Genomic DNA, 25471 nt, shown 5'->3' on the forward strand with positions numbered 1-25471 from the left:
TGAGCAGTGTAGTTTTATAAAGCATAATTGAAAATGACAGGTGAGTCCTGTATAAAAGCTGGCCCTGATGGCATGTCACATTCAACAACATTACCTCATTACAACAACAAACACTGTAGTGTTCATACTCTGACATGTCCGTTTGAACATCAAGACAACAAAGAGCAGGAACAAAAGACAACCTTTAAATATATATATATATATTTAACCTTTATTTAACTAGGCAAGTCAGTTAAGAACAAATTCTTATTTACAATGACGGCCTACTAACACGGTCCCAGAAGCACTCGGCAGAAAATACACCTATTACTGATGTGTCAGAGGGAAATTCTCTATACTATTCCTCAATGGCTGGAAACCGCCCTATTCCCACAGCACTAGTGTCAGCTTTTAACTACAGTGTCAATAGAAAATACATTTCCCAAAGGGCCGAGGGAAAATTGACATTGTTATCCTGACTGCTATTCCCCAAATGTACTCGGGTCTAGCACGTTAACATTGATGTATGGTAAATACATTACAATTATCCCACACAGTGCTAACAGTGTGAAGAGAAGGTGACACATTATATCTCTCTCCCCCTCTCTCTCGGTCTGTCTCCTCTCTCTCTAGATTTTCTAACAACGATTCACAGTGTATCAGAAAGCAGAGCAAATGATCTTGTGACGTGAGGTAGAAATACATGTAGGTACAGGTAGAGATACACCAACAGCACCCTCCCTCCCTCGTTCCCTCTCTAATTCTGTGTGTCTGTAATTTGTGCTATAACAGTCTGGTGTTATTATGTGTTGACAGGGTCTGCTGTTTAAAGTAGCTCACCATATATAATTCATGACCCTAACTGCCTCTCACTCCCTTGTTTTTCAAACATCAGCACTTTCTTTCACCATTGTAATGTTTCTTTGTGTGACGGCAGAAAGAAAGGACCCCACCAGGCAGCCACAGAGCCACAGATAGACTGAGACTGAGATTGACCTAGCAGACTGTACTACACTGCCCCTGATCTCTCCCTCCTCTCTGTCTTCCCTCCATCTTCCCATCTTCAACCCTGGAGGGGGGCACGTCCACCATTTACATAAACAGAGCCAGTGCTGCAGAAAACCTACAACGGGGGCATGCATGACTAATGCACTCAAGGTATGGAAAATTAGACAATTACAATATCTATCTATCTATCTATCTATCTATCTATCTATCTATCTATCTATCTATCTTGTGTACACTATTTAGTCCATAATATAAAGATATATATGGGTGATGAAAACTGCCCACTGTGTGATACTTGACACTGCAATGATAGAGTTTCTAGGGCAAGTACCTTAACTCAGCTGTGATGACAGAGCAGCTGTTGATCCTCTGTCTAAGCCTTAATGTAATGTATATTTAACAGTGCACTCAGACCGAGGTGTGAAGAGGATTAATTAAGTGAATCGGTTCACTCACTTGAAGGCGTAGCGCAGGAGGAAGCTGATCTTGCCGCAATTGTCCCCTGCTTTCCCTTCCCCCTGGTCGCCCCCACGCAGTCTGTAGAGTTCCGGCTTGATTTGGCCAATGCTGGTCACCTGCTCGCTCTTCTCCTCACCATGGAAATCAGGGCTGGACAACTGGTGAGTCATGGGCTTGGGCCTGGGGAGAGAGAAAGGCTTAATAGACACATTAACACTCACTGGAGAGACAGACAGGGTTAAAGGAGAAGTTCTCTTTATTACAACCAAATCTACATTTTTGAAGACACATTTTCGTGTACCACATCTTAAGACCTGCTTCACTATACTGAGAGCTTTGCCGTTTCTAAAAGGATGTATTTGGGTGTTTTTGGAGCCTTTTTTCATGTTTTTCAGGGCCCCCGTACTGCACAACCAGGATGAGGAAGTGATTTGCATGTTTGGGGTAAATTTCCCAAAAACAAGTGAAATCACAAAAAAGGTGTCTGGACCCTTCTATAACATGGCATTTACATCAAAAATAGAAACAGGGTTGTAAAAAAGAAAACTAACACACACTAAAAACCATGGTGTATCGCTGCAGAATGCTGTGGTAGCCATGCCATGGTTAAGTATGCCTTGAATTCTAAATACAGACAAGTGTCACCTGCAAAGCACCCCACCCCACACCATCACAACTTCTCCTCCATGCTTCACGTTGGGAACCACACACGCAGAGATCATCTGTTCACCTACTTTGCGTCTCACAAAGACACAGCGGTTGGAACCAAAAATCGAAAATTTGGACTCATCAGACCAAAGGACAGATTTCCACCGGTCTAATGTCCATTGCTCGTGTGTTTCTTGGCCCAAGCAAGTCTCTTCTTATTGGTGTCCTTTAGTAGTGGTTTCTGTGCAGCAATTCAACCATGAAGGCCTGATTCACACAGTCTCCTCTGAACAGTTGATGTTGAGATGTGTCTGTTACTTGAACTCTGAAGCGTTTATTTGGGCTGCAATTTCTGAGGCTGGTAACTCTTAATGAACTTATCCTCTGCAGCAGAGGTAACTCTGGGTCTTCCTTTCCTGTGGCGGCACTCATTAGAGCCAGTTTCATCATAGCGCTGGATGGTTTTTGCAAATGCACTTCAAGTTGGGAACAAAAGTTCTTGAAATTTTCCGCAGTGACTGACCTTCATGTCTTAAAGTAATGTGGGACTGTCATTTCTCTTTGCTTATTTGAGCTGTTCTTGCCATAATATGGACTTGGTCTTTTACCAAATAGGGCTATTCTCTGTATACCACCCCCACCTTGTCACAACACAACAACTGATTGGCTCAAACGCATTAAGAAGGAAAAAAAATCCACAAATGAACTTTTAACAAGGCACACCTTTTAATTGAAATGCATTCCAGGTGACTACCTCATTAATCTGGCTGAGAGAATGCCAAGTGTGTGCAAAGGAAAATGGTGGCTACTTTCACGAATATCAAATATCAAATATATTTGTATTTGTGGTTACTACATGATTCCATATGAGTTATCTCATAGTTTTGATGCCTTCACTGTTATTCTACAATGTAGAAAATAGTAAAAATGTAGAGAAACCCTGGAATGAGTAGGTGTGTCCAAACATTTGACTGGTACTGTATACACAGTGCATTCGGAACGTATTCAGACCCCTTGATTTTCCCCCTGCATTTTTCTACTTTACAGCCTTATTCAAAAATGTATTCAATTGTTTTTCCCCCTCCTCAATCTACACACAATAACCCATAATTCCAAAGCAAAAACAGATTTAGACATTTTTTCAAATTTATAAAAAAAGAAAAACTAGTATTCAGACCCTTTACTCAAAACTTTGTTGAAGCACCTTTGGCAGCAATTACAGCCTCGAGTCTTCCAAGGTATGATGCTACAAGCTTGGCACACCTGTATCTGGGGAGTATCTCCCATTCTTCTCTGCAGATCCTCAAGCTCTGTCAGGTTGGATGGGGAGCTTTAACTGCACAGCTATTTTCAGGTCTCTCCAGAGATGTTCGATTGAGTTCAACTCTGGGCACTGACTGGGCCACTCAAGGACATTCAAAGACTTGTCCCGAAGGCACTCCTGCATTGTCTTGACTGTGTGCTTAAGGTTGGAAGGTGAACCATCACCCCAGTCTGAGGTCCTGAGCACCCTGGAGCAGGTTTTCTTCAAGGATCTCTCTGTACTTTTGTTCTTTGCTCCGTTCATCTTTTCCTCAATCCTGACTAGTCTCCCAGTCCCTGCTGCTGAAAAACATTCCCACAGCATGATGCTGCCACCACCATGCTTTACATGGTTCCAGGTTTCCTCCAGACGTGACACTTGGCATTCAGGCCAAAGAGTTCAATCTTGGTTTCATCAGACCAGAGAATCTTGTTTTTCATAGTCTGTGAGTCTCTAAGGTGTCTTTTGGCAAACTCCAAGTGGGCTGTCATGTGCCTTTTACTGAGGAGTGGCTTCCGTCTGGCCACTCAGATTGGTGGATTGCTGCAGAGATGGTTTTCCTTCTGAAAGGTTCTCCCATCTCCAAAGGAGAACTCTGGAGCTCTATCAAAGAGACCATTGGGTTCTTAGTCACCTCCCTGACCAAGGCCCTTCTTCCCCAATTGCTCAGTTTGGCCAGGAAGCCAGCTCTAGGAAGAGTCTTGGTGGTTCCAAACTTCTTCCATTTAAAAATGATGGAGGAAACTGTGTTCTTGATGACCTTCAATGCTGCAGAAATGATTTTGTACCATTCCTCAGATCTGTGCCTGGACACGGAGCTCTCGGGAGCTCTACAGACGATTCCTTCCACCTCATGGTTTGGTTTTCTGCTCTGACATGCACTGTCAAGTGTGGGACCTTATAGAGACAGGTGTGTGCCTTTCCAAATCATGTACAATCAATTGAATTTATGACAGGTGGACTCTAATCAAGTTGTAGAAACATCTCAAGGATGATCAATGGAAACAGGATGCACCTGATCTCAATTTCGAGGCTCATAGCAAAGGGTCTGAATACTTATGTAAATAAGGTATTTCTGTTTATTATTTTGAAAACATTAGCAAACATTTCTAAAAACCCGTTTTTGCTTTGTCATTATGTGGCATTGTGTTTAGATTTATGAGGGCAAAAACATATTTAATACATTTTAGAATAAGGATGTAGCATAACAAAATGTGTAAAAAGTCAAGGGGTCTGAATACTTTCCAAAGGCAATGTATAGATATAAACTCAGAAGAAAATGGAACGTCCCTTTTTCAGGACCTGTCTTTCAAAGATATTTTGTAAAAATTCACAGATCTTCATTGCAAAGGGTTTAAACACTGTTTCCCATGCTTGTTCAAGGAACCATAAACAATTCATGAACATGCACCTGTGGAACGGTCGTTAAGACACTAACAGCTTACAGACGGTAGGCAATTAAAGTCACAGTTCTGAAAACTTAGAACACTAAAGAGGCCTTTCTACTGACTCTGAAAAATACCAAAAGAAAGATGCCCAGGGTCCCTGCTCATCTGCGTGAATGTGCCTTAGGCATGCTGCAAAGAGGCATGAGGACTGCAGATGTGGCCAGGACAATAAATTGCAACGCCCGTACTGTGAGACGCCTAAGACAGCGCTACAGGGAGACAGGAGGAACAGCTGATCGTCCTCGCAGTGGCAGACCACGTGTAACAACACCTGCACAGGATTGGTACATCTGAACATCACACTTGCGGGACAGGTACAGGATGGCAACAGCAACTGCCCAAGTTACACCAGGAACGCACAATCTCTCCATCAGTGCTCAGACTGTCCGCAATAGGCAGAGAGAGGCTGGACTGAGGGCTTGTAGGCCTGTTGTAAGGCAGGTCCTCATCAGACATCACCGGCAACAACGTCGCCTATGGGCACAAACCCACCTTCGCTGGACCAGACAAGACTGGAAAAAAGTGCAATTCACTGATGAGTCACGGTTTTGTCTCACCAGGGGTGATGGTCAGATAAGCATTTATCGTCGAAGGAATGAGCGTTACACTGAGGCCTGTACTTTGGAGCGGGATCGATTTGGAGGGGGAGGGTCCGTCATGGTCTGGGGCGGTGTGTCACAGCATCATCGGACTGAGCTTGTTGTCATTGCAGGCAATGCTGTGCGTTACAGGGAAGATATCCTCCTCCCTCATGTGGTACCCTTCCTGCAGGCTCATCCTGACATGACCCTCCAGCATGACAATGCCATCAGCCATACTGCTCATTCTGTGCGTGATTACCTGCAAAACAGGAATGTTAGTGTTCTGCCATGGCCAGCGAAGAGCCCGGATCTCAATCCCATTGAGCACGTCTGGGACCTGTTGGATCAGAGGGTGAGGGCTAGGGCCATTCCCCCAGAAATGTCCGGGAACTTGCAGGTGCCTTGGTGGAAGAGTGGGGTAACATCTCACAGCAAGAACTGGCAAATCTGGTGGTCCATGAGGAGGAGATGCACTGTAGTACTTAATGCAGATACTGACTGTCACTTTTGATTTTGCCCCCCCCCCCCTTTGTTCAGGGACATATTATTCCGTTTATGTTCATTACATGTCTGTGGAACTTGTTCAGTTTATGTCTCAGTTGTTGAATCTTGTTATGTTCATACAAATATTTACACATGTTAAGTTTGCTGAAAATTAACGCAGTTGACAGTGAGAGGACATTTCTTTTTGCTGAGTTTATATATAGATATATCACATCCTGCATATTTTAATCAATCACACACAAATTCACTAGATATACCATAACCTCTTTGTAATCACCGACATAGAGAACACACACAAACAAACAAGCGCTCACACACAGTACAGTACTGACCGTGCAGTGACCTGCTGCTGGGAGTGGGCGTTGGGCATGTCTTTGTGGGGTGGGGCGGCTCCCCCCTCAGTGGTGGGGGGCAACTCTGGAGACGTCTGGCTCAATTTAAGATTCCCTAGACCACAGACCAGAGAGAAAGGGAGAGAGAGAGAGAGAGAGAGAGAGAGAGAGAGACAGAGAGAGAGAGGGAGAGAGTGAGAGAGACAGAGAGAGAGAGACAGACAGACAGACAGACAGAGAGAGAGACAGACAGACAGACAGACAGACAGACAGACAGACAGACAGACAGACAGACAGACAGACAGACAGACAGAGAGGCAGACAGAGAGAGAGAGAGAGAGAGAGAGAGAGAGAGAGAGAGAGAGAGAGAGAGAGAGAGACAGAGACAGAGAGAGAGAGACAGACAGACAGAGAGACAGACAGACAGACAGACAGACAGACAGACAGACAGACAGACAGAGAGGCAGACAGAGAGAGAGAGAGACAGAGAGAGAGAGACAGAGACAGAGACAGAGAGAGAGAGAGAGAGAGAGAGAGAGAGAGAGAGAGAGAGAGAGAGAGGGGACAATACAGAAAATGTAGTGCAGAGAATAGAAGGGGGATAGAGAGAAGAAAAGAGATGTTTGTATAGAAAGTGAAGCTGGTTCTACTGTAAAGAGATTGTTGTGTCTTATTTCTTCAGCCTATGGGGGGTTGTAGTGCATTTAGCAATGTGCTGCACCATTTCCAGATGTGTTAATAATACTCTGGCTAGACATACCGTCAGTGGAGTTCAAATGTAATATAGTACAGAACATTTTGTAGATATAAATATGATATGTTGCTATAGTACAAGACTTAAAACATCGACCAAGGCATTATATGTCGCAAACTCTGTACACATGCTATAATAAAGCCACTCCAGTATCAGTGGGGTGAGATCAGGCGTTCCTTCTCACCAGCGTTGTTGGGGTAGGAGTCCATGTCCAGGTAGGAGTGTTCCTGTGTCTGCTCCGGGCCTCCCACCACGCCCCCCACCCCCTGGCCACTCTCCACTCCTACCAGGTCAGAGAAATGGGGGTGATGTTGCTGGGACTGGGCCAGGGAGGGGTAGAGTGAGGAGTGGGACGCCTTCCTCTGCATGACAGGAGGTAGGAGGGAGGCCCCCCCACCGCCGCCCATCCCACCCACACCCCCGGGCATCAGCCCCGATGTCAAGCTCAGGCCCCCACCCTCCTTGTCTCGCCATGGCAACCAACAGAGCTTCCAGGAGACAAAGAGAGAGACTGAGAGAAGGACGATCCCGCAGAACGTCACGATCACCGACAACAGGCTGACAGAGATCTCTGGAGGACGAGAGGAGAGAGGGAAGGATGGAGAGAAGAGAGACAGAGGGTGAGTTTGTTTCAGGCAATGATGGATGAAGACTCAATACTTCAGCCTCATCATCTAAAATACCAAAAGGCCTCATGTCACATTAATCAGTATCCTTCACATTGTTTATTCTCTCAATTAAGCCTCCTTTTTCCACTCGTCATCACAAATAGCCCCTATCAGCCCAAAATCCACTAAATCCCACATCATCAGAGCAGAGGGACAACACACTGTGAGTGTAATGTGATATGCCGCTTCAAATGCTAATATACCCATTTTGAATATGGCAGCTTAAACATGAACAAACGTTGGTGGCCTGATAACACCACAATAAAAATACTAACACCCGCAATGATATTTCCTATGATGTGATTGGGCCTGTGCTCGTGGTTATGAGCTTTTAATCACTGACGGCTAAAATATTTTGTCTGGGGGGGGGTGGGGTGAGTCATCCTGGTGTAGAGCGATCAGTGTGGGACCTGGAGTATGTCTCTCCTTATCTGTCTTTCTATCGCTCTCTCTCTTTTTGTCTGTCCATCTCTCTATTTTTCCTTCTCCATCCCTCTCTTTCTATCACCCTCTCTATCTCTTCTTATCCCTCTTAATCTTTCGGTCTCTAGGTCTCCCCATCTTTCCTTCCCCCTCTCTCTCCCCCTCTCTTCCTATCTCTGTCTCTCTTTTTTGTGCATCTGTTTATCTATCTTTCCTTCACCCTCTCCCTTCCTTTCCCTGGCTCTGTCTTTCCTCGATTCAATCCGAAGTGGCTTTGTGGGCATGACAAAGACACAAACATTGTTCAATCATTCAAAAGATATTGAAACTATATCTATAACTCACTGACAACGAGACTGAGAGTAAATGAGTAAATGAGACAACAGCAGCCAGTGCGAGACACTCCTCTACCCCTAGGGTGCATCTCCTGGAATTCTCTATGCCTTCCTTCTGTCTCTCTCTCTCCATCTCTTCCCCCTTTCTTTAGTCTTCTCTCACATCCTCCATTGCTCGCCTTTTTCCATGCTGTCTTACTTTGCCTCTCTCTCCTCCATCAATTGCCTCTCTCTCCTCCATCAAATATTCATCAGTCTATGTATGACATTAATCAGCACTTGTTCAAAGGATATGATCAGAGAGAAAGAGGGAGAGGGGGAGAGCAAGAGGGAGAGAAGGAATGAGAGAGAGGTGGGAGGGCATTGATGTATCACTGTGGAGAACATGACACAGATGGAGAGAGAGAGAGCGAGAGAGAGAGCGAGAGAGAGAGAGAGAGAGAGAGAGAGAGAGAGAGCGAGAGAGAGAGAGCGAGAGAGCGAGAGAGAGAGAGATAGAGAGCGAGAGAGTGAGAGAGGGAGAGAGAGAGAGAGAGAGAGAGAGAGAGAGAGAGAGAGAGAGAGAGAGAGAGAAAGAAAGGGGAGAGGAGCCCTAAGGTAGAGAAGAGAGGTGGAACGAAAGAGATGGTGGGAAAGAAAATGAGCAGGGGAGCGAGAAAGGAAAGGGAAGAAGAGATAAGGACAGAGGGAATAGGTGTAGAGCATGATAAGAGAGAGAGAGAGATTCTGAGAGAAGAGAGGGGGAGAGGAGAGGAGAGGAGAGGAGAGAGGCTCTAGGGGCTGGCGAGATAGAGACAGATTGGTAACCATGTTGAAACAGACATATTGGCTGACTGGTCACATTCAGCCTCTCCATCTACACCTCCAGTCCACCCAGAAGGATACAGCTAGGTTAATATAGTCACCATCTACCAACATGCCACGCCACAGAAGAAGACAAAAAGAGATAGTGATGGAGAGAGAAAGAATGAGAGAATGAATGATGGAGAGAGATGGAGGACAAACAAGACAACGTGGATTTAGAGAGAGAACTAAAGAGGGGAGAGGTTTAGGACGGTAGAGAGAGAGAGAATAACAGTGTGTGTGTGTGTCTCTACATACGTGTGTTTGTGCATGTTTTTTTGTGTGTGTGGCAGCCCCATATTATTAACGTGTGCGTGCGTGCGTGTGTGTGTGAGGGGGGTAGCTTGGCGGAGGCAGGCGGGGGTGGTTCTTCTGAGACAGAAACCCAGCATGGGGCAGATTGACACCGGCTGTCAATCAGTAAGTGATGTTTTTTAGGCAGAACATCAAACAGCTCACACCCACCCTGCTTACACAAGCCATTGATTGACAGACAGGAGACGGATGGCGGATCCTGTACTGCCTAGAGGCCCTTGCTTTGGTTTATCACGTCATTACCCAGAGGCTAGCCGCTAACGCCTCCCACCAAACCCATTACATGATGACATCCTGCACTGTGTCACACAAATCTCTAGGTGCTCCATGCAGCAGATCCAGCCTAATCTACACTACAGCACACTGATCCACACGCATCCCCTCTAATCTACACTACAGCACACTGATCCACACGCATCCCCTCTAATCTACACTACAGCACACTGATCCACACGCATCCCCTCTAATCTACACTACAGCACACTGATCCACACGCATCCCCTCTAATCTACACTACAGCACACTGATCCACACGCATCCCCTCTAATCTACACTACAGCACACTGATCCACACGCATCCCCTCTAATCTAATCTACACTACAGCACACTGATCCACACGCATCCCCTCTAATACACTACACTACATCCCCTCTAATCACACTGATCCACACAGCACACTGATCCCCCTCTAATCTACACTACAGCACACTGATCCACACGCATCCCCTCTAATCTCCACGACTGCACATTTCTGCCACCGCTCCAAAACCTCTCCATGAGAATCCACACAGGACCAGAATGCTGCTGGGGCTGCAGCTAGCTAGCGCCACCACTCATCCACTCTGCTGTGTAGAATTCATTCAAAGGGATCTGGGACGTTGCTCCATATTTACAATTAGCCAGGTTGGGATTGCACTTGGACTCTTTGGTTTGCCCTAAAAACAGAGGGCTGGACCTTCGTTATCAATTTGGAAATGTCTCATGAATATTTCAAAGTGTTCCGGAGGTGCCCTGATTTGTTGTGGGAGTGCTAGCCAGCCCCTCAGGGCAACCCTGGCATCAGAACCCAGATAATAACTCTTCTTCAGGATCTTCTGCTCTATCCCACAATACACATTACTACGGCCAGGAGTTTTCCTGGGATTTCCTGCTAATGTCACTTGGACAGAAACACCTCTATGCCCTATACATGGCTAATGATTCCTGTATGTTACTGTATTGTTAATGATTCATGTATGTTAGTGTGTTGTTAATTATTCTTGTATGTTACTGTATGTCACTGTGTGTTTATAATGATTCCTGTATGTTAGTGTGTTGTTAATTATTCTTGTATGTTACTGTATGTTACTGTGTGTTTATAATGATTCCTGTATGTTAGTGTGTTGTTAATTATTCTTGTATGTTACTGTATGTTACTGTGTTGTTAATTATTCTTGTATGTTACTGTATGTCACTGTGTGTTTATAATGATTCCTGTATGTTATTCCTGTATGTTAGTGTGTTGTGTATGTTACTGTGTTGTTAATGATTCCTGTATGTTAGTGTGTTGTTAATTATTCTTGTATGTTACTGTATGTCACTGTGTTGTTAATTATTCTTGTATGTTACTGTATGTTACTGTGTGTTTATAATTATTCCTGTATGTTAGTGTGTTGTTAATTATTCTTGTATGTTACTGTATGTTACTGTGTTGTTAATGATTCCTGTATGTTACTGTGTTGTTAATTATTCTTGTATGTTACTGTATGTCACTGTGTGTTTATAATGATTCCTGTATGTTACTGTGTTGTTAATTATTCTTGTATGTTACTGTATGTCACTGTGTGTTTATAATGATTCCTGTATGTTAGTGTGTTGTTAATGATTCTTGTATGTTACTGTATGTCACTGTGTGTTTATAATGATTCCTGTATGTTAGTGTGTTGTTAATGATTCCTGTATGTTACTGTGTTGTTAATGATTCCTGTATGTTACTGTATGTTAGTGTATGTGAATGATTCCTGCATGTTAGTGTATGTGAATGATTCCTGTATGTTAGTGTATGTTAGTGTATGTGAATGATTCCTGTATGTTAGTGTATGTGCATGATTCCTGTATGTTAGTGTATGTTAGTGTATGTGAATGATTCCTGTATGTTAGTGTATGTGAATGATTCCTGTATGTTAGTGTATGTGAATGATTCCTGCATGTTAGTGTATGTTAGTGTATGTGAATGATTCCTGTATGTTACTGTATGTTAGTGTATGTGAATGATTCCTGTATGTTAGTGTATGTTAGTGTATGTGAATGATTCCTGTATGTTACTGTATGTTAGTGTATGTTAGTGTATGTTAGTGTATGTGAATGATTCCTGTATGTTAGTGTATGTGCATGATTCCTGTATGTTAGTGTATGTTAGTGTATGTGAATGATTCCTGTATGTTAGTGTATGTGAATGATTCCTGTATGTTAGTGTATGTGAATGATTCCTGCATGTTAGTGTATGTTAGTGTATGTGAATGATTCCTGTATGTTAGTGTATGTGAATGATTCCTGTATGTTAGTGTATGTGAATGATTCCTGCATGTTAGTGTATGTTAGTGTATGTGAATGATTCCTGTATGTTACTGTATGTTAGTGTATGTGAATGATTCCTGTATGTTAGTGTATGTGCATGATTCCTGTATGTTAGTGTATGTTAGTGTATGTGAATGATTCCTGTATGTTAGTGTATGTGAATGATTCCTGCATGTTAGTGTATGTTAGTGTATGTGAATGATTCCTGCATGTTAGTGTATGTTAGTGTATGTGCATGATTCCTTCTGTTAGTGTATGTTAGTGTATGTGAATGATTCCTGTATGTTACTGTATGTTAGTGTATGTGAATGATTCCTGTATGTTACTGTATGTTAGTGTATGTGAATGATTCCTTCTGTTAGTGTATGTTAGTGTATGTGAATGATTCCTTCTGTTAGTGTATGTTAGTGTATGTGAATGATTCCTGTATGTTAGTGTATGTTAGTGTATGTGAATGATTCCTCTATGTTAGTGTATGTGAATGATTCCTGCATGTTAGTGTATGTTAGTGTATGTGCATGATTCCTTCTGTTAGTGTATGTTAGTGTATGTGAATGATTCCTGTATGTTACTGTATGTTAGTGTATGTGAATGATTCCTGTATGTTACTGTATGTTAGTGTATGTGAATGATTCCTGTATGTTAGTGTGTTGTTAATGATTCCTGTATGTTACTGTATGTTACCGTGTTGTTAATGATTCCTGTATGTTAGTGTATGTGAATGATTCCTGTATGTTAGTGTATGTTAGTGTATGTGAATGATTCCTGTATGTTACTGTATGTTAGTGTATGTGAATGATTCCTGTATGTTACTGTATGTTAGTGTATGTGAATGATTCCTGTATGTTAGTGTGTTGTTAATGATTCCTGTATGTTACTGTATGTTACCATGTTGTTAATGATTCCTGTATGTTAGTGTATGTGAATGATTCCTGTATGTTACTGTATGTTAGTGTATGTGAATGATTCCTGTATGTTAGTGTATGTTAGTGTATGTGAATTATTCCTGTATGTTAGTGTATGTGAATGATTCCTGTATGTTAGTGTATGTTAGTGTATGATTCCTGTATGTTACTGTATGTGAATGATTCCTGTATGTTACTGTATGTTAGTGTATGTTAGTGTATGTGAATGATTCCTGTATGTTACTGTATGTTAGTGCATGTGAATGATTCCTGTATGTTACTCTATGTTACTGTGTTGTTAATGATTCCTGTATGTTACTGTATGTTAGTGTATGTTAGTGTATGTGAATGATTCCTGTATGTTACTGTATGTTACTATGTTGTTACCTGTTTCGTGCTGCTGTCCCCTCATCATGTAGACGAAGTCTCGGCAGCTGGCTTCATGGCTGTCCTTCGCTGAGGAGTGTAAGCACAACTCCTCCACCAGAGTGAGTGCCTTCTTACACAGGTGGTCTTCATCCCAGTCCCCCGACATCCTCCAATCCGCATTGCACTCCCACCCGCAGTCAACCAATCACAGCACAGCCCTCGCCGCCCTCACCAAACGGACGGCACCTGGGTGAGAAGAGGTTCGATCCGGCCACGTTCCTTGGATGGTCTGGAGAAATGGGTGGGGTCGGTGGAGATTGGACCAATCCAGGAATAAGGGGAGGGGCTCTGTCAGGCGGTGTTTACTTAGGCGGAGTCTAGCAGAGACCCTCCATGTCTGACACGCCCATAAATGTGTGAGCCAAAACCACCCCTTTGTCTTTTCCTGAGAGGAATGAACGGAAAAGATGAGGGAAAAGAAGATGAAAGACAATGTATAAATAGGTACTGTTATCATTGTACCAATTGGTGACAGATTTTCATGCAAATATTCTCAAATCTGCATAAAACAATATGTGCATTTTCCTACCAGAGGGGAGTTTCCATCAAACTAACCCATTGTGGATAAACGTCTCTGTGTGTAATAAAAATCACTTTTGTAGTTCCCGTGTACCGGATAAAACATGTAAATTAAATGGGGTACCGATGGTTTTGTCACACAAACTGTTGTGATAAATAGCACACTTGGCCAATCAGGTTTTGGCGCATGCTCTCTAGACAAGTTCACTGATATGATCATTGGCAGCCAAGCACCGATCATCATATCCCCAGAATTCAAATAATAGCCTACCCTCGATATTTATCTTCTTGGAAATTTGCAGGATCAACGTGCACTTAACCACCATGTGAAGTTCATGATCTGCCTGTAAACCTTTCCTGCTCTTCCATGTCGTGGTGGGAGGTCATCGTGTGACTCCAAGTTTATTTTCGATATGATGGTTATTATATCAATATTTGCGCATGAAGGCGTTCCCGTTACCATTTCTCAGATAACTAGTTTTAACAGACACAAAAAGATCCCAACATGTCGAATGGACTAATTGTCTGTCGGCATTTATGAATTTGAATGGACATTTCCTGTTTCCATCAGCCTTGACTATTTTTTAGGTCAGGTAATTCATCTGCGTTTAATAGTTGGATGGAAACCTGGTTTATGGTACATTTTTATTTCTGTTTTATGTCAACATACCTGTATTAGAGTTGTTTGTAAAGCCTAGGAGTCCCTGTCATGTTTGAAATGTCTTCTCCACCAAGATACAGCTGAACAACACTTGGTTATGCTTCCAGGAAATTCATAACATTATACTAGTTTGTGTTCTTCTTTTTCTAATGTCACAGAGATAGGGATATCTCTAACAACATTTAGAGCACGGTTCAGCTCTGAGTAATGTAGTTCCAAGCGGATTCAATGGAATGCAGTAGTTTTCCTGGTTTTCCTCCAACCGAGATTCATAGAATGTCTTATAAATGGCTCCAACATCACCTGAAAGACAATGACAACACATTGCTGAATGAGGTCAAGAACAAAATCCACAGAGATTGTGATAGAGATTCTATTACAATGGTTACACAAGGGGTATTACATTGAATTTGTCTCTTGTTGTTTGGATGCTCTCAGTAGTACACAGAATGTAAAATCCCAGGACTGTTAGTGTTTCAGTGCACATACAGACAGACAATGTGTCATCTTTGTCCTTTTGTCAGAGAACTCTATTTCCAGAGCTCCTTAACATTCTCCCTTTGTTTTGAACTCATTATGTCTCCAAAAAGCAGGTCAATGCCCCAACTTTCTCTTTCTCTATAGCTCTCTCCCTTTCTCACGGTCTGTGAGTCTGCAGGGATATATGGTAGAAATATGTCTAAAAATACATAAATTAATGAATGTCTACATTCATAGTAATAGCTGGCATACTGTAATAAGATTTCTCATCAGTGAGGTGTCTGCTGCCAGAACGTCCAATGAGACGTCGTATCAGTGAGAGGCAGGCCCACTTGTCCAATGAGAACCCGGTTCGGCCAAAGGAACATCTATTTATCATTTGATGATTCTGGCTCTGTGAAATGTCAGCATCAAGTCTTTGTGCAGTGACTGACAACCTCCCTAGCAAAGTGTTGCTTAAATGTCTATCTATCTCCCTGGCCATCAATCCATCAATCCATCACAGCATTAAGAAGAGACACATTTCAATCAGGACAAGACTCAGGACAGGACATGTTGGTGCCATTTCTCCTTCCTCATCTCTCTCTCTCACTCTCTCTCAAACACACTCTTTCTCTCTTTCTCTCTCTCTCTCCCTCTCTCTCTCTCTCTCTCTCTCTCTCTCACTCAAACACACTTTTTCTCTCTATCTGAAAACTTCTGATAGGCATATTAGGCTAATTCATCTGGAACAGGTTCAGAAAGGAATCTCAGACTCAACAAGGTCCATTTATCTGTCCATCTAAGTTCGCTCCATTGTAAAAAATTAGCCTGAGATTAGCGTATTAAAACGCTACCCCCAACCCAACACCCCAGTCTGTATCCCCGCTCCACTCCCCTCCATCCAGACTGAGATAGTAAATCTTTCTGAGTGTGACTTTAAAACCCAGCATATCTCAATCTGAGGAATGGCTGTCTGGCACCAAACTGGTCCTCTCAAATGGCAGCAAGAACATCAGGGGGAGGCAGAAAAAGAGAGGGGAGAGAACGAGAATGTGTATGGATGTGTCTGTGAGAGAGAATGAGATGGTATGAGAAAGAGAATGTGTATGGATGTGTCTGTGAGAGAGAATGAGATGGTAAGAGAAAGAGAATGTGTATGGATGTGTCTGTGAGAGAGAATGAGATGGTAAGAGAAAGAGAATGTGCATGGATGTGTCTGTGAGAGAGAATGAGATGGTATGAGAAAGAGAATGTGTATGGATGTGTCTGTGAGAGAGAATGAGATGGTAAGAGAAAGAGAATGTGTATGGATGTGTCTGTGAGAGAGAATGAGATGGTAAGAGAAAGAGAATGTGTATGGATGTGTCTGTGAGAGAGAATGAGATGGTATGAGAAAGAGAATGTGTATGGATGTGTCTGTGAGAGAGAATGAAATGGTATGAGAAAGAGAATGTGTATGGATGTGTCTGTGAGAGAGAATGAGATTGTATGAGAAAGAGAATGTGTATGGATGTGTCTATGAGAGAGAATGAGATGGTATGTGAAAGAGAATGTGTATAGATGTGTCTATGAGAGAGAATGAGATGGTATGAGAAAGAGAATGTGTATAGATGTGTCTGTGAGAGAGAATGAGATGGTATGAGAAAGAGAATGTGTATGGATGTGTCTGTGAGAGAGAATGAGATGGTATGAGAAAGAGAATGTGTATGGATGTGTCTGTGAGAAAGAATGAGATGGTATGAGAAAGAGAATGTGAATGGATGTGTCTGTGAGAGAGAATGAGATGGTATGAGAAAGAGGGGAGAGAAAGGAGTGATATGGACATTAGATGAAAGGAGGGAGAGGAGGAGATGAAAGGTAAGTAGAAAGGAATGGAATGGAGCAGGAGGCAGTGTTGGTGACATAGCAACAATAGTAATCAAGGTCTGGCTGTGCAATTTACCAGAAGCAAAATATTTACAGAGCCTCGTTATTTACTGATAAATATGCCTTCAGACACGTAGAGACTCATCTCTTCCTCCATACAACACTCTATACTGAGACGCTCACAGCCACAAAGGAACACAAACCTCCCACAGACATTCCATTGACTGCTGCCCTGTTTTAAATCAATAACCGTAGGCAACCAATACACCAACAGAGACCGGTCAACCAGGAAGGTCACTGTCCAATCGCACTACAGCGACAGGACAGCAGGGAAGGTATTTGTCTAATCACACTACAGAGACTGGAAAACCAAGGACGTGCTCTGTCCAATCACAATAGACAGACAAGGCAACCAGGAAGGTCACTGTCCAATCAAGCAACAGTGAATAGGTAAGCGGTGTGAGGTCACTGTCCAATCTCAAAATGGTGGCTGCATTGCAAGTAAATTCACTGCTCAAACACCCAACATGGACTCGGTAACCAGGAAGGTCACGTTCCAATCACAAAACATTAATCTGGCACCAGTAAGGTCACTGTCCAATCATGTAGCAGAGAGCAGCCAGGCGCCCACTAAGGTCAGAGACGGATAACCAAGGCTACTGCCCAATCTTATGGGAAGAAACAGATGGTTAGTAATGTCACTGTCCAATCAGAGACCCCTTCCAGCTAAACACATTTAACATGTGATGAATGATGCCTGAAAGTGCACCTCAGCACTGGTTTTAGGCCAGATGTTTCTTTGGGCCTATAATGGGTGAGGCTTGTATTTGCTTTGGGACAACTGATTCTGGGCATTGCTCTCGGGCCTTTTCTCTCTCTAGAGTGTGATGAATCTCTGAGCTTGTGCCAGTTTGTTGAGAAAAGCCGAAAAGGCAGAAGAGGAGGAGAGGTGTGAACTGTGACACATTGAAACCCAAAAAGCATGTATTTCACACACAGGGGATCATAGGAGAGGAGCGTAAATCTCAGCTCATTCACTGGGTTTCCTCTTCAGAGGAAGGCATCACACCTGAGCCTGACACAGTATGTCTCTCATACAGAATACGTTCAATATCACAGCTTTGCATTATGTCAGAATTAGTATAATATCACATTACATGCTGTGTAGCGACTATTATGCAGAGATTATGGTAATGTCACCACGTCCTTTGAAATATTGCAATTTATTTCACATCAGACGTCAGTCTTTCTTGAGGGACTTCACTTTTCCTTTCATCGCAACAGAAGTGGTGAATTCGACCAAAGGGCGAAGCAGTTTGGATTACTTACAGAGACAAATCAAACATTTGGATGGGTTTAGAAGATTTCATCGTCTCCTTCTCATATGCACGGCTGACTTTCACTCTACAGGCTCAGCAACTGTTACCTTTTAACAGAATTCCTTTGCTATTCGAAGTGACGCTCTGTCTGAAAAACGACAACCTATGTGTTTGATAGAGAAAATGTAAGTGAGCAAAGACAGGTTGGGTGGAAATTTGCACGATGCAAGAAGAGACAAAGAGAGGTAATCCATGAGGTACAGCGAATGGGATGTTTCAGCTGCATCTCAATGAAGCTGATGGGATGTTTCAGCTGCATCTCAATGAAGCTGATGGGATGTTTCAGCTGCATCTCAATGAAGCTAATGGGATGTTTCAGCTGCATCTCAATGAAGCTGATGGGATGTTTCAGCTGCATCTCAATGAAGCTGATGGGATGTTTCAGCTGCATCAATGAAGCTAATGAAGCTGCATCTCAATGAAGCTGATGTTTCAGCTGCATCTCAATGAAGCTAATGGGATGTTTCAGCTGCATCTCAATGAAGCTAATGGGATGTTTCAGCTGCATCTCAATGAAGCTAATGGGATGTTTCAGCTGCATCTCAATGAAGCTAATGGGATGTTTCAGCTGCATCTCAATGAAGCTAATGGGATGTTTCAGCTGCATCTCAATGAAGCTAATGGGATGTTTCAGCCGCATCTCAATGAAGCTAATGGGATGTTTCAGCCGCATCTCAATGAAGTTGATGGAATCATTTTCTATTAGCTCCCTCTTCTTTTTGTTATCTTTTACCTGCAGTCATCTCAAATCTACCTCTCATTACTTTCAGGAACGTTCTGGTTTCTTTCACCTGAAGTCATCTCAAATCTACCTCTCATTACTTTCAGGAACGTTCTGGTTTCTTTTACCTGAAGTCATCTCAAATCTACCTCTCATTACTTTCAGGAACGTTCTGGTTTCTTTTACCTGAAGTCATCTCAAATCTACCTCTCATTACTTTCAGGAACGTTCTGGTTTCTCCTGAGGAAAGATGACCTATTATGATGTTACACATCTAGTAGCTTAAAAAGCAACAGGATATTCCACCGTATGCAGAGTGTTTGATTAATTTCAAAAATTGCATTTTCATAACAATATGATTATATCGTTTTCTATTTCAATATCTCACTTCAAAAAGCATAGCTCTGTCCTCTTCTCTTGAGCTCTTTAGTATACTGCCCTTCTCTACTCTACTCTACCATCTTCTCCTCTACTCTACCATCCTCTCATCTACTCTACCATCCTCTCATCTACTCTACCATCTTCTACTCTACTCTACCATCTTCTCATCTACTCTACCATCCTCTCATCTACTCTACCATCCTCTCATATACTCTACCATCTTCTCCTCTACTCTACCATCTTCTCCTTTACTCTACAATCTTCTCCTCTACTCTACCATCCTCTCATCTACTCTACCATCCTCTCCTCTACTCTACCATCCTCTCATCTACTCTACCATCCTCTCATCTACTCTACCATCCTCTCATCTACTCTACCATCTTCTCCTCTACTCTACCATCTTCTCCTCTACTCTACCATCTTCTCCTCCACTCTACCATCTTCTTCTCTACTCTACCATCTTCTCCTCCACTCTACCATCCTCTCATCTACTCTAACATCCTCCACTCTACCATCCTCTCATCTACTCTACCATCTTCTCCTCTACTCTACCATCCTCTCCTCTAATCTACCATCCTCTCCTCTACTCTACCATCTTCGCCTCTACTCTACCATCCTTTACTCTACTCTACCATCCTCTCCTCTACTCTACCATCTTCTCTTCTACTCTACCATCCTCTCCTCTACTCTACCATCCTCTCATCTACTCTACCATCCTTTCCTCTACTCTACTCTACCATCCTCTCCTCTCCTCTACCATCCTCTCCTCTACTCTACCATTATCTCCTCTACTCTACCATCCTCTCCTCTCCTCTACTCTACCATCCTCTCCTCTACTCTATCATCCTCTCCTCTACTCTACCATCCTCTCCTCTACCATCCTCTCCTCCACTCTACCATCATCTCCTCTCCTCTACCATCCTCTACTGTACTTTACCATCTTCTCCTCTACTCTACCATCCTCTCCTCTAATCTACCATCCTCTCCTCTAATCTACCATCCTTTACTCTACTCTACCATCTTCTCCTCTACTCTACCATCTTCTCCTCTACTCTACCATCATTTACTCTACTCTACCATCCTCTCCTCTCCTCTACTCTACCATCTTCTTCTCTACTCTACCATCCTCTACTGTCCTCTACCATCCTCTCCTCTCCTCTACCATCCTCTCCTCTACTCTACCATCCTCTCCTCTACCATCCTCTCATCCACTCTACCATCCTCTACTCTACTCTACCATCCTCTCCTCTACTCTACCATCCTCTACTCTACTCTACCATACTGTACTCTACCATCCTCTACTCTACTCTACCATCCTCTACTCTACTCTATCATCCTCTACTCTACTCTACCATCCTCTACTCTACTCTTCCATCCTCTACTCTACTCTACTCTACCATCCTCTCCTCTACCATCCTCTCCTCTACCATCCTCCCCTCTACTCTACCATCCACTACTCTACTCTACTCTCCTCTACCATCCCCTCCTCTACCATCCTCTCCTCTACTCTACCATCCTCTTCTCTACCATCCTCTCCTCTACTCTACCATCCTCTTCTCTACCATCTTCTCCTCTACTCTACCATCCGATACTCTACCATCTTCTCCTCTACTCTACCATCATCTCCTCTACTCTACCATCATCTCCTCTACTCTACCATCCTCTCATCTACTCTACCATCTTCTCCTCTACTCTACCATCTTCTCCTCTACTCTACCATCTTCTCCTCCACTCTACCATCCTCTCCTCTACTCTACCATCCTCTACTCTACCATCTTCTCCTCTACTCTACCATCTTCTCCTCTACTCTACCATCCTATACTCTACCATCTTCTCCTCTACTCTACCATCTTCTCCTCTACTCTACCATTCTCTCATCTACTCTACCATCTTCTCCTCTACTCTACCATCCTCTCCTCTAATCTACCATCCTTTACTCTACTCTACCATCTTCTCCTCTACTCTACCATCTTCTCCTCTACTCTACCATCTTCTCCTCTACTCTACCATCCTATACTCTACCATCTTCTCCTCTACTCTACCATCATCTCTTCTACTCTACCATTCTCTCATCTACTCTACCATCTTCTCCTCTACTCTACCATCCTCTCCTCTAATCTACCATCCTTTACTCTACTCTACCATCTTCTCCTCTACTCTACCATCTTCTCCTCTACTCTACCATCCTTTACTCTACTCTACCATCCTCTCCTCTACTCTACCATCTTCTCTTCTACTCTACCATCCTCTCCTCTACGCTACCATCTTCTCTTCTACTCTACCATCCTCTCCTCTACTCTACCATCCTCTCCTCTACTCTACCATCTTCTCTTCTACTCTACCATCCTCTCATCTACTCTACCATCCTCTCATCTACTCTACCATCCTTTCCTCTCCTCTACCATCCTCTCCTCTACTCTACCATTCTCTCCTCTACTCTACCATCCTCTCCTCTACTCTACCATCCTCTCCTCTACTCTACCATCCTCTCCTCTACCATCCTCTCCTCTACTCTACCATCATCTCCTCTACTCTACCATCCTCTACTCTACTCTACCATCTTCTCCTCTACTCTACCATCCTCTCCTCTAATCTACCATCCTCTCCTCTACTCTACCATATTCACCTCTACTCTACCATCCTTTACTCTACTCTACCATCCTCTCCTCTACTCTACCATCTTCTCTTCTACTCTACCATCCTCTCCTCTACTCTACCATCCTTTCCTCTACTCTACCATCCTCTCCTCTCCTCTACCATCCTCTCCTCTACTCTACCATTATCTCCTCTACTCTACCATCCTCTCCTCTCCTCTACTCTACCATCCTCTCCTCTACTCTATCATCCTCTCCTCTCCTCTACCATCCTCTCCTCTACCATCCTCTCCTCCACTCTACCATCATCTCCTCTACTCTACCATCCTCTACTGTACTTTACCATCTTCTCCTCTACTCTACCATCCTCTCCTCTAATCTACCATCCTCTCCTCTACTCTACCATCTTCGCCTCTACTCTACCATCTTCTTCTCTACTCTACCATCCTCTACTCTCCTCTACCATCCTCTCCTCTACTCTACCATCCTCTACTCTACCATCCTCTCCTCTACCATCCTCTCCTCTACTCTACCATCCTCTACTCTACCATCCTCTCCTCTAATCTACCATCCTCTCCTCTACTCTACCATCTTCGCCTCTACTCTACCATCCTCTCATCTACTCCACTATCTTTTCCTCTACTCTACCATCCTCTACTCTACTCTACCATACTGTACTCTACCATCCTTTACTCTACTCTACCATCCTCTACTCTACTCTATCATCCTCTACTCTACTCTACCATCCTCTACTCTACTCTACCATCCTCTACTCCACTCTACCATCCTCTACTCTACTCTACCATCCTCTCCTCTACCATCCTCTCCTCTACTCTACTCTACCATCCTCCCCTCTACTCTATCATCCACTACTCTACTCTACTCTCCTCTACCATCCCCTCCTCTACCATCCTCTCCTCTACTCTACCATCCTCTTCTCTACCATCCTCTCCTCTACTCTACCATCCTCTCCTCTACTCTACTATCCTCTTCTCTACCATCCTCTCCTCTACTCTACCATCCTCTCCTCTACTCTACCATCCCCTCCTCTACTCTACCATCCTCTCCTCATTTCTGTGCTGTCTGTTCTTCTGTATTCCATGGACTTGTGTTATAAGCGCACTATCACTTCCGACCTCAAGACTCATTTTTAAGACATGAAGTCACTGGATGCAAGGCCCTCCGTGACTCACACGGAGGTCATGACCTTTTCTCACTAGCACTGGCATGGACCTTTGCATCACTTCCTACCTATCGAGGCCAGTGCATCACAGCGTCATGTCTGTCTGGGTCAATATCATCTGTGCTCTCTGCTCATCCAACTGTGTCATACTGATGCACTAGGGTAAATAGATACTACCAAAAACCTTTACCGCTACAAAAGAGGACTGCCTCCTGTATTTGGCTGTGAGATGGCACTAGAAATACAAGGCCAAGATTGAAGACCTTGTATTAATGTCTATTGACATGAAAGGTAATAGCTTTGCTGCCTGCGACTCAGCCTTTAGGTTACTCCAGGCTGGCCTGTAACAGCCCATAGGCAAGCTTTTAGTACAACTATCCGACGTTGGAGGTTTCAATATTCTGTTTATGTCCATACATCATCACACAAAAACACACACACACACACACACACACACACTGAATTCTGCTGTGCTGCATGCAGGGCTCTCTGCTGCTCCAGGCCTGCTCCCGCGAGTGTCTAAATTATCTATATCGTCACACAGGAAACACAGCGCGAGCACCAAGCTGAGCAAGAGGCCAGTGAGGAACCCTGGGATACTGGTTCCGCTCTCTTCCTGTGCAGACTAGAGCCGGTGGAAGAAGCTGCACATCCATATATGCAGAGCAGCTCACTGGTCCAATACTAAGATGGCAACATTCTCACCACCCACACAGTGCACGTGGATAGCCCTCGCTTCATACTTCACTTACATTTACGTCAAAGTCAGTGAGCCATCTAGACTATCCTTGTGACTTTGGTTACATATGAGCGTATTCATATTTGCATAATTATGGAAGTCTATCTCATAAAGCCAGAGCCACTGTGCCTTTGATGGGGGGAGAGGGGAGAGGGGAGAGGAGAGAGGGGTGGGATGGGGTGAAGGGGGTGTGGGTGGAGGGGAATAACACTCCTTTCAGCTCCTACATGTTTCCCCTGTCTTATTCATGATGTGTGTGTGTGTGTGTGTGTGTGTGTGTGTGTGTGTGTGTGTGTGTGTGTGTGTGTGTGTGTGTGTGTGTGTGTGTGTGTGTGTGTGTGTGTGTGTGTGTGTGTGTGTGTGTGTGTGTGTGTGTGTGTGTGTGTGTGTCTGTGCGTGCGTGCTTGCGTGTGTGTTTCGCCCTATACACCTATACATGTATTCAAAAGTTGGATTTATCTGAGAGAAATTGCTTACATCCCGACAGACATATAAACCCACATACATGCTATGCACACTGCACACTTGCGCGACAGATAACCTACAGGGTGGGCTACATAGGCTACTATAAGCATGCCATAACGCTCGAACCAATGGGCTATACATTAAATTAGAATAGATTACATTCGCACATCACTTGCACAAAATATGCATAACATGTATATTTGAACCGGACGGACATACAGTCAGTTAGGTGGCACATAGCTACAGTATGGATATACTATAACACTTACGGTGACACAAGATCACACAGGATATTATGGTGAGTAGCCGAACCTATATAACGACACATAGGCGTGTATTAAAATGACAACAATGAAATATCATCATACCTCTATGTTGTATCCGAGACTGTTCTTTCTCCTACCTGCCCTTTTCATCCAAACACTAGCCTATTTTTCAGATGCGACGCGTTAAAAATCAACATTCCGCCCTCTACCCCAAGACAGGAAAATGGGCTCAAATACTTTACCTGGGATGGAAGAAAAAGGCGGAAGGGTAGACTGAGAGGGAGAAATGAACAATATGGTATCTCTCCGCTCCCCTCTCATCCTTTCCTATTTTCTTGTCTTGGAATGTGTTTTCTGTCTTCTCACGCTCGTTTTTTCTTTGTATTTCACTCTCCCCTCCCTCCCTCCCTCCCTCTCTTCCCCTGTGCTCGGAATACTAAACGGGCTTCTCCGCTCGCTGACTGTATAGCGCTACCCGTGCTAAAGACATACTGATGTATATGTGTGGTAGAGAGGGGAGAGAGAGCCGAGCAGAGCCCGGGGATGGGAGGGGACTGTAGAGGCAGTGTGTGAGGAGGAGAGGGGGTGTTGCTGGAGGCGAGGAGACGCGTGGTGCGATGGGGACAGACCACTGTGGCTCGGCCCACCGCCAAAGGGACACGGCGTATGTGCCATGGTGTCCGGACGAGTGATAGCGCGCAGCACCTCGTTAGGATCAAATCATGGTTTCGTGATAATATAATT

The 25471-nt window shown here is 43.8% G+C and overlaps 1 protein-coding gene across 1 annotated transcript in view; it reads right to left on the minus strand.

Annotated features, from left to right (window-relative positions):
* The window catches only part of LOC135554421 (synaptotagmin-C-like), a 44641-nt gene extending 19531 nt beyond the window's left edge, over nt 1–25110 (minus strand). The window contains exons 1-6 of the mRNA XM_064986732.1: nt 24970–25110; nt 14681–14974; nt 13450–13876; nt 7201–7587; nt 6263–6377; nt 1444–1626 (exon numbers count right to left, since the gene is read on the minus strand). Of these exons, the coding sequence (XP_064842804.1) occupies nt 1444–1626; nt 6263–6377; nt 7201–7587; nt 13450–13597 (833 nt within the window). The 5' untranslated portion in view covers nt 13598–13876; nt 14681–14974; nt 24970–25110. The remainder of the gene's footprint in view (nt 1–1443; nt 1627–6262; nt 6378–7200; nt 7588–13449; nt 13877–14680; nt 14975–24969) is intronic.
* Nucleotides 25111–25471: the final 361 nt, after the last annotated feature.

This window comes from Oncorhynchus masou, chromosome 14 (assembly GCF_036934945.1).
Source record: "Oncorhynchus masou masou isolate Uvic2021 chromosome 14, UVic_Omas_1.1, whole genome shotgun sequence".
Classification (NCBI taxonomy): Eukaryota; Metazoa; Chordata; class Actinopteri; order Salmoniformes; family Salmonidae; genus Oncorhynchus; species Oncorhynchus masou.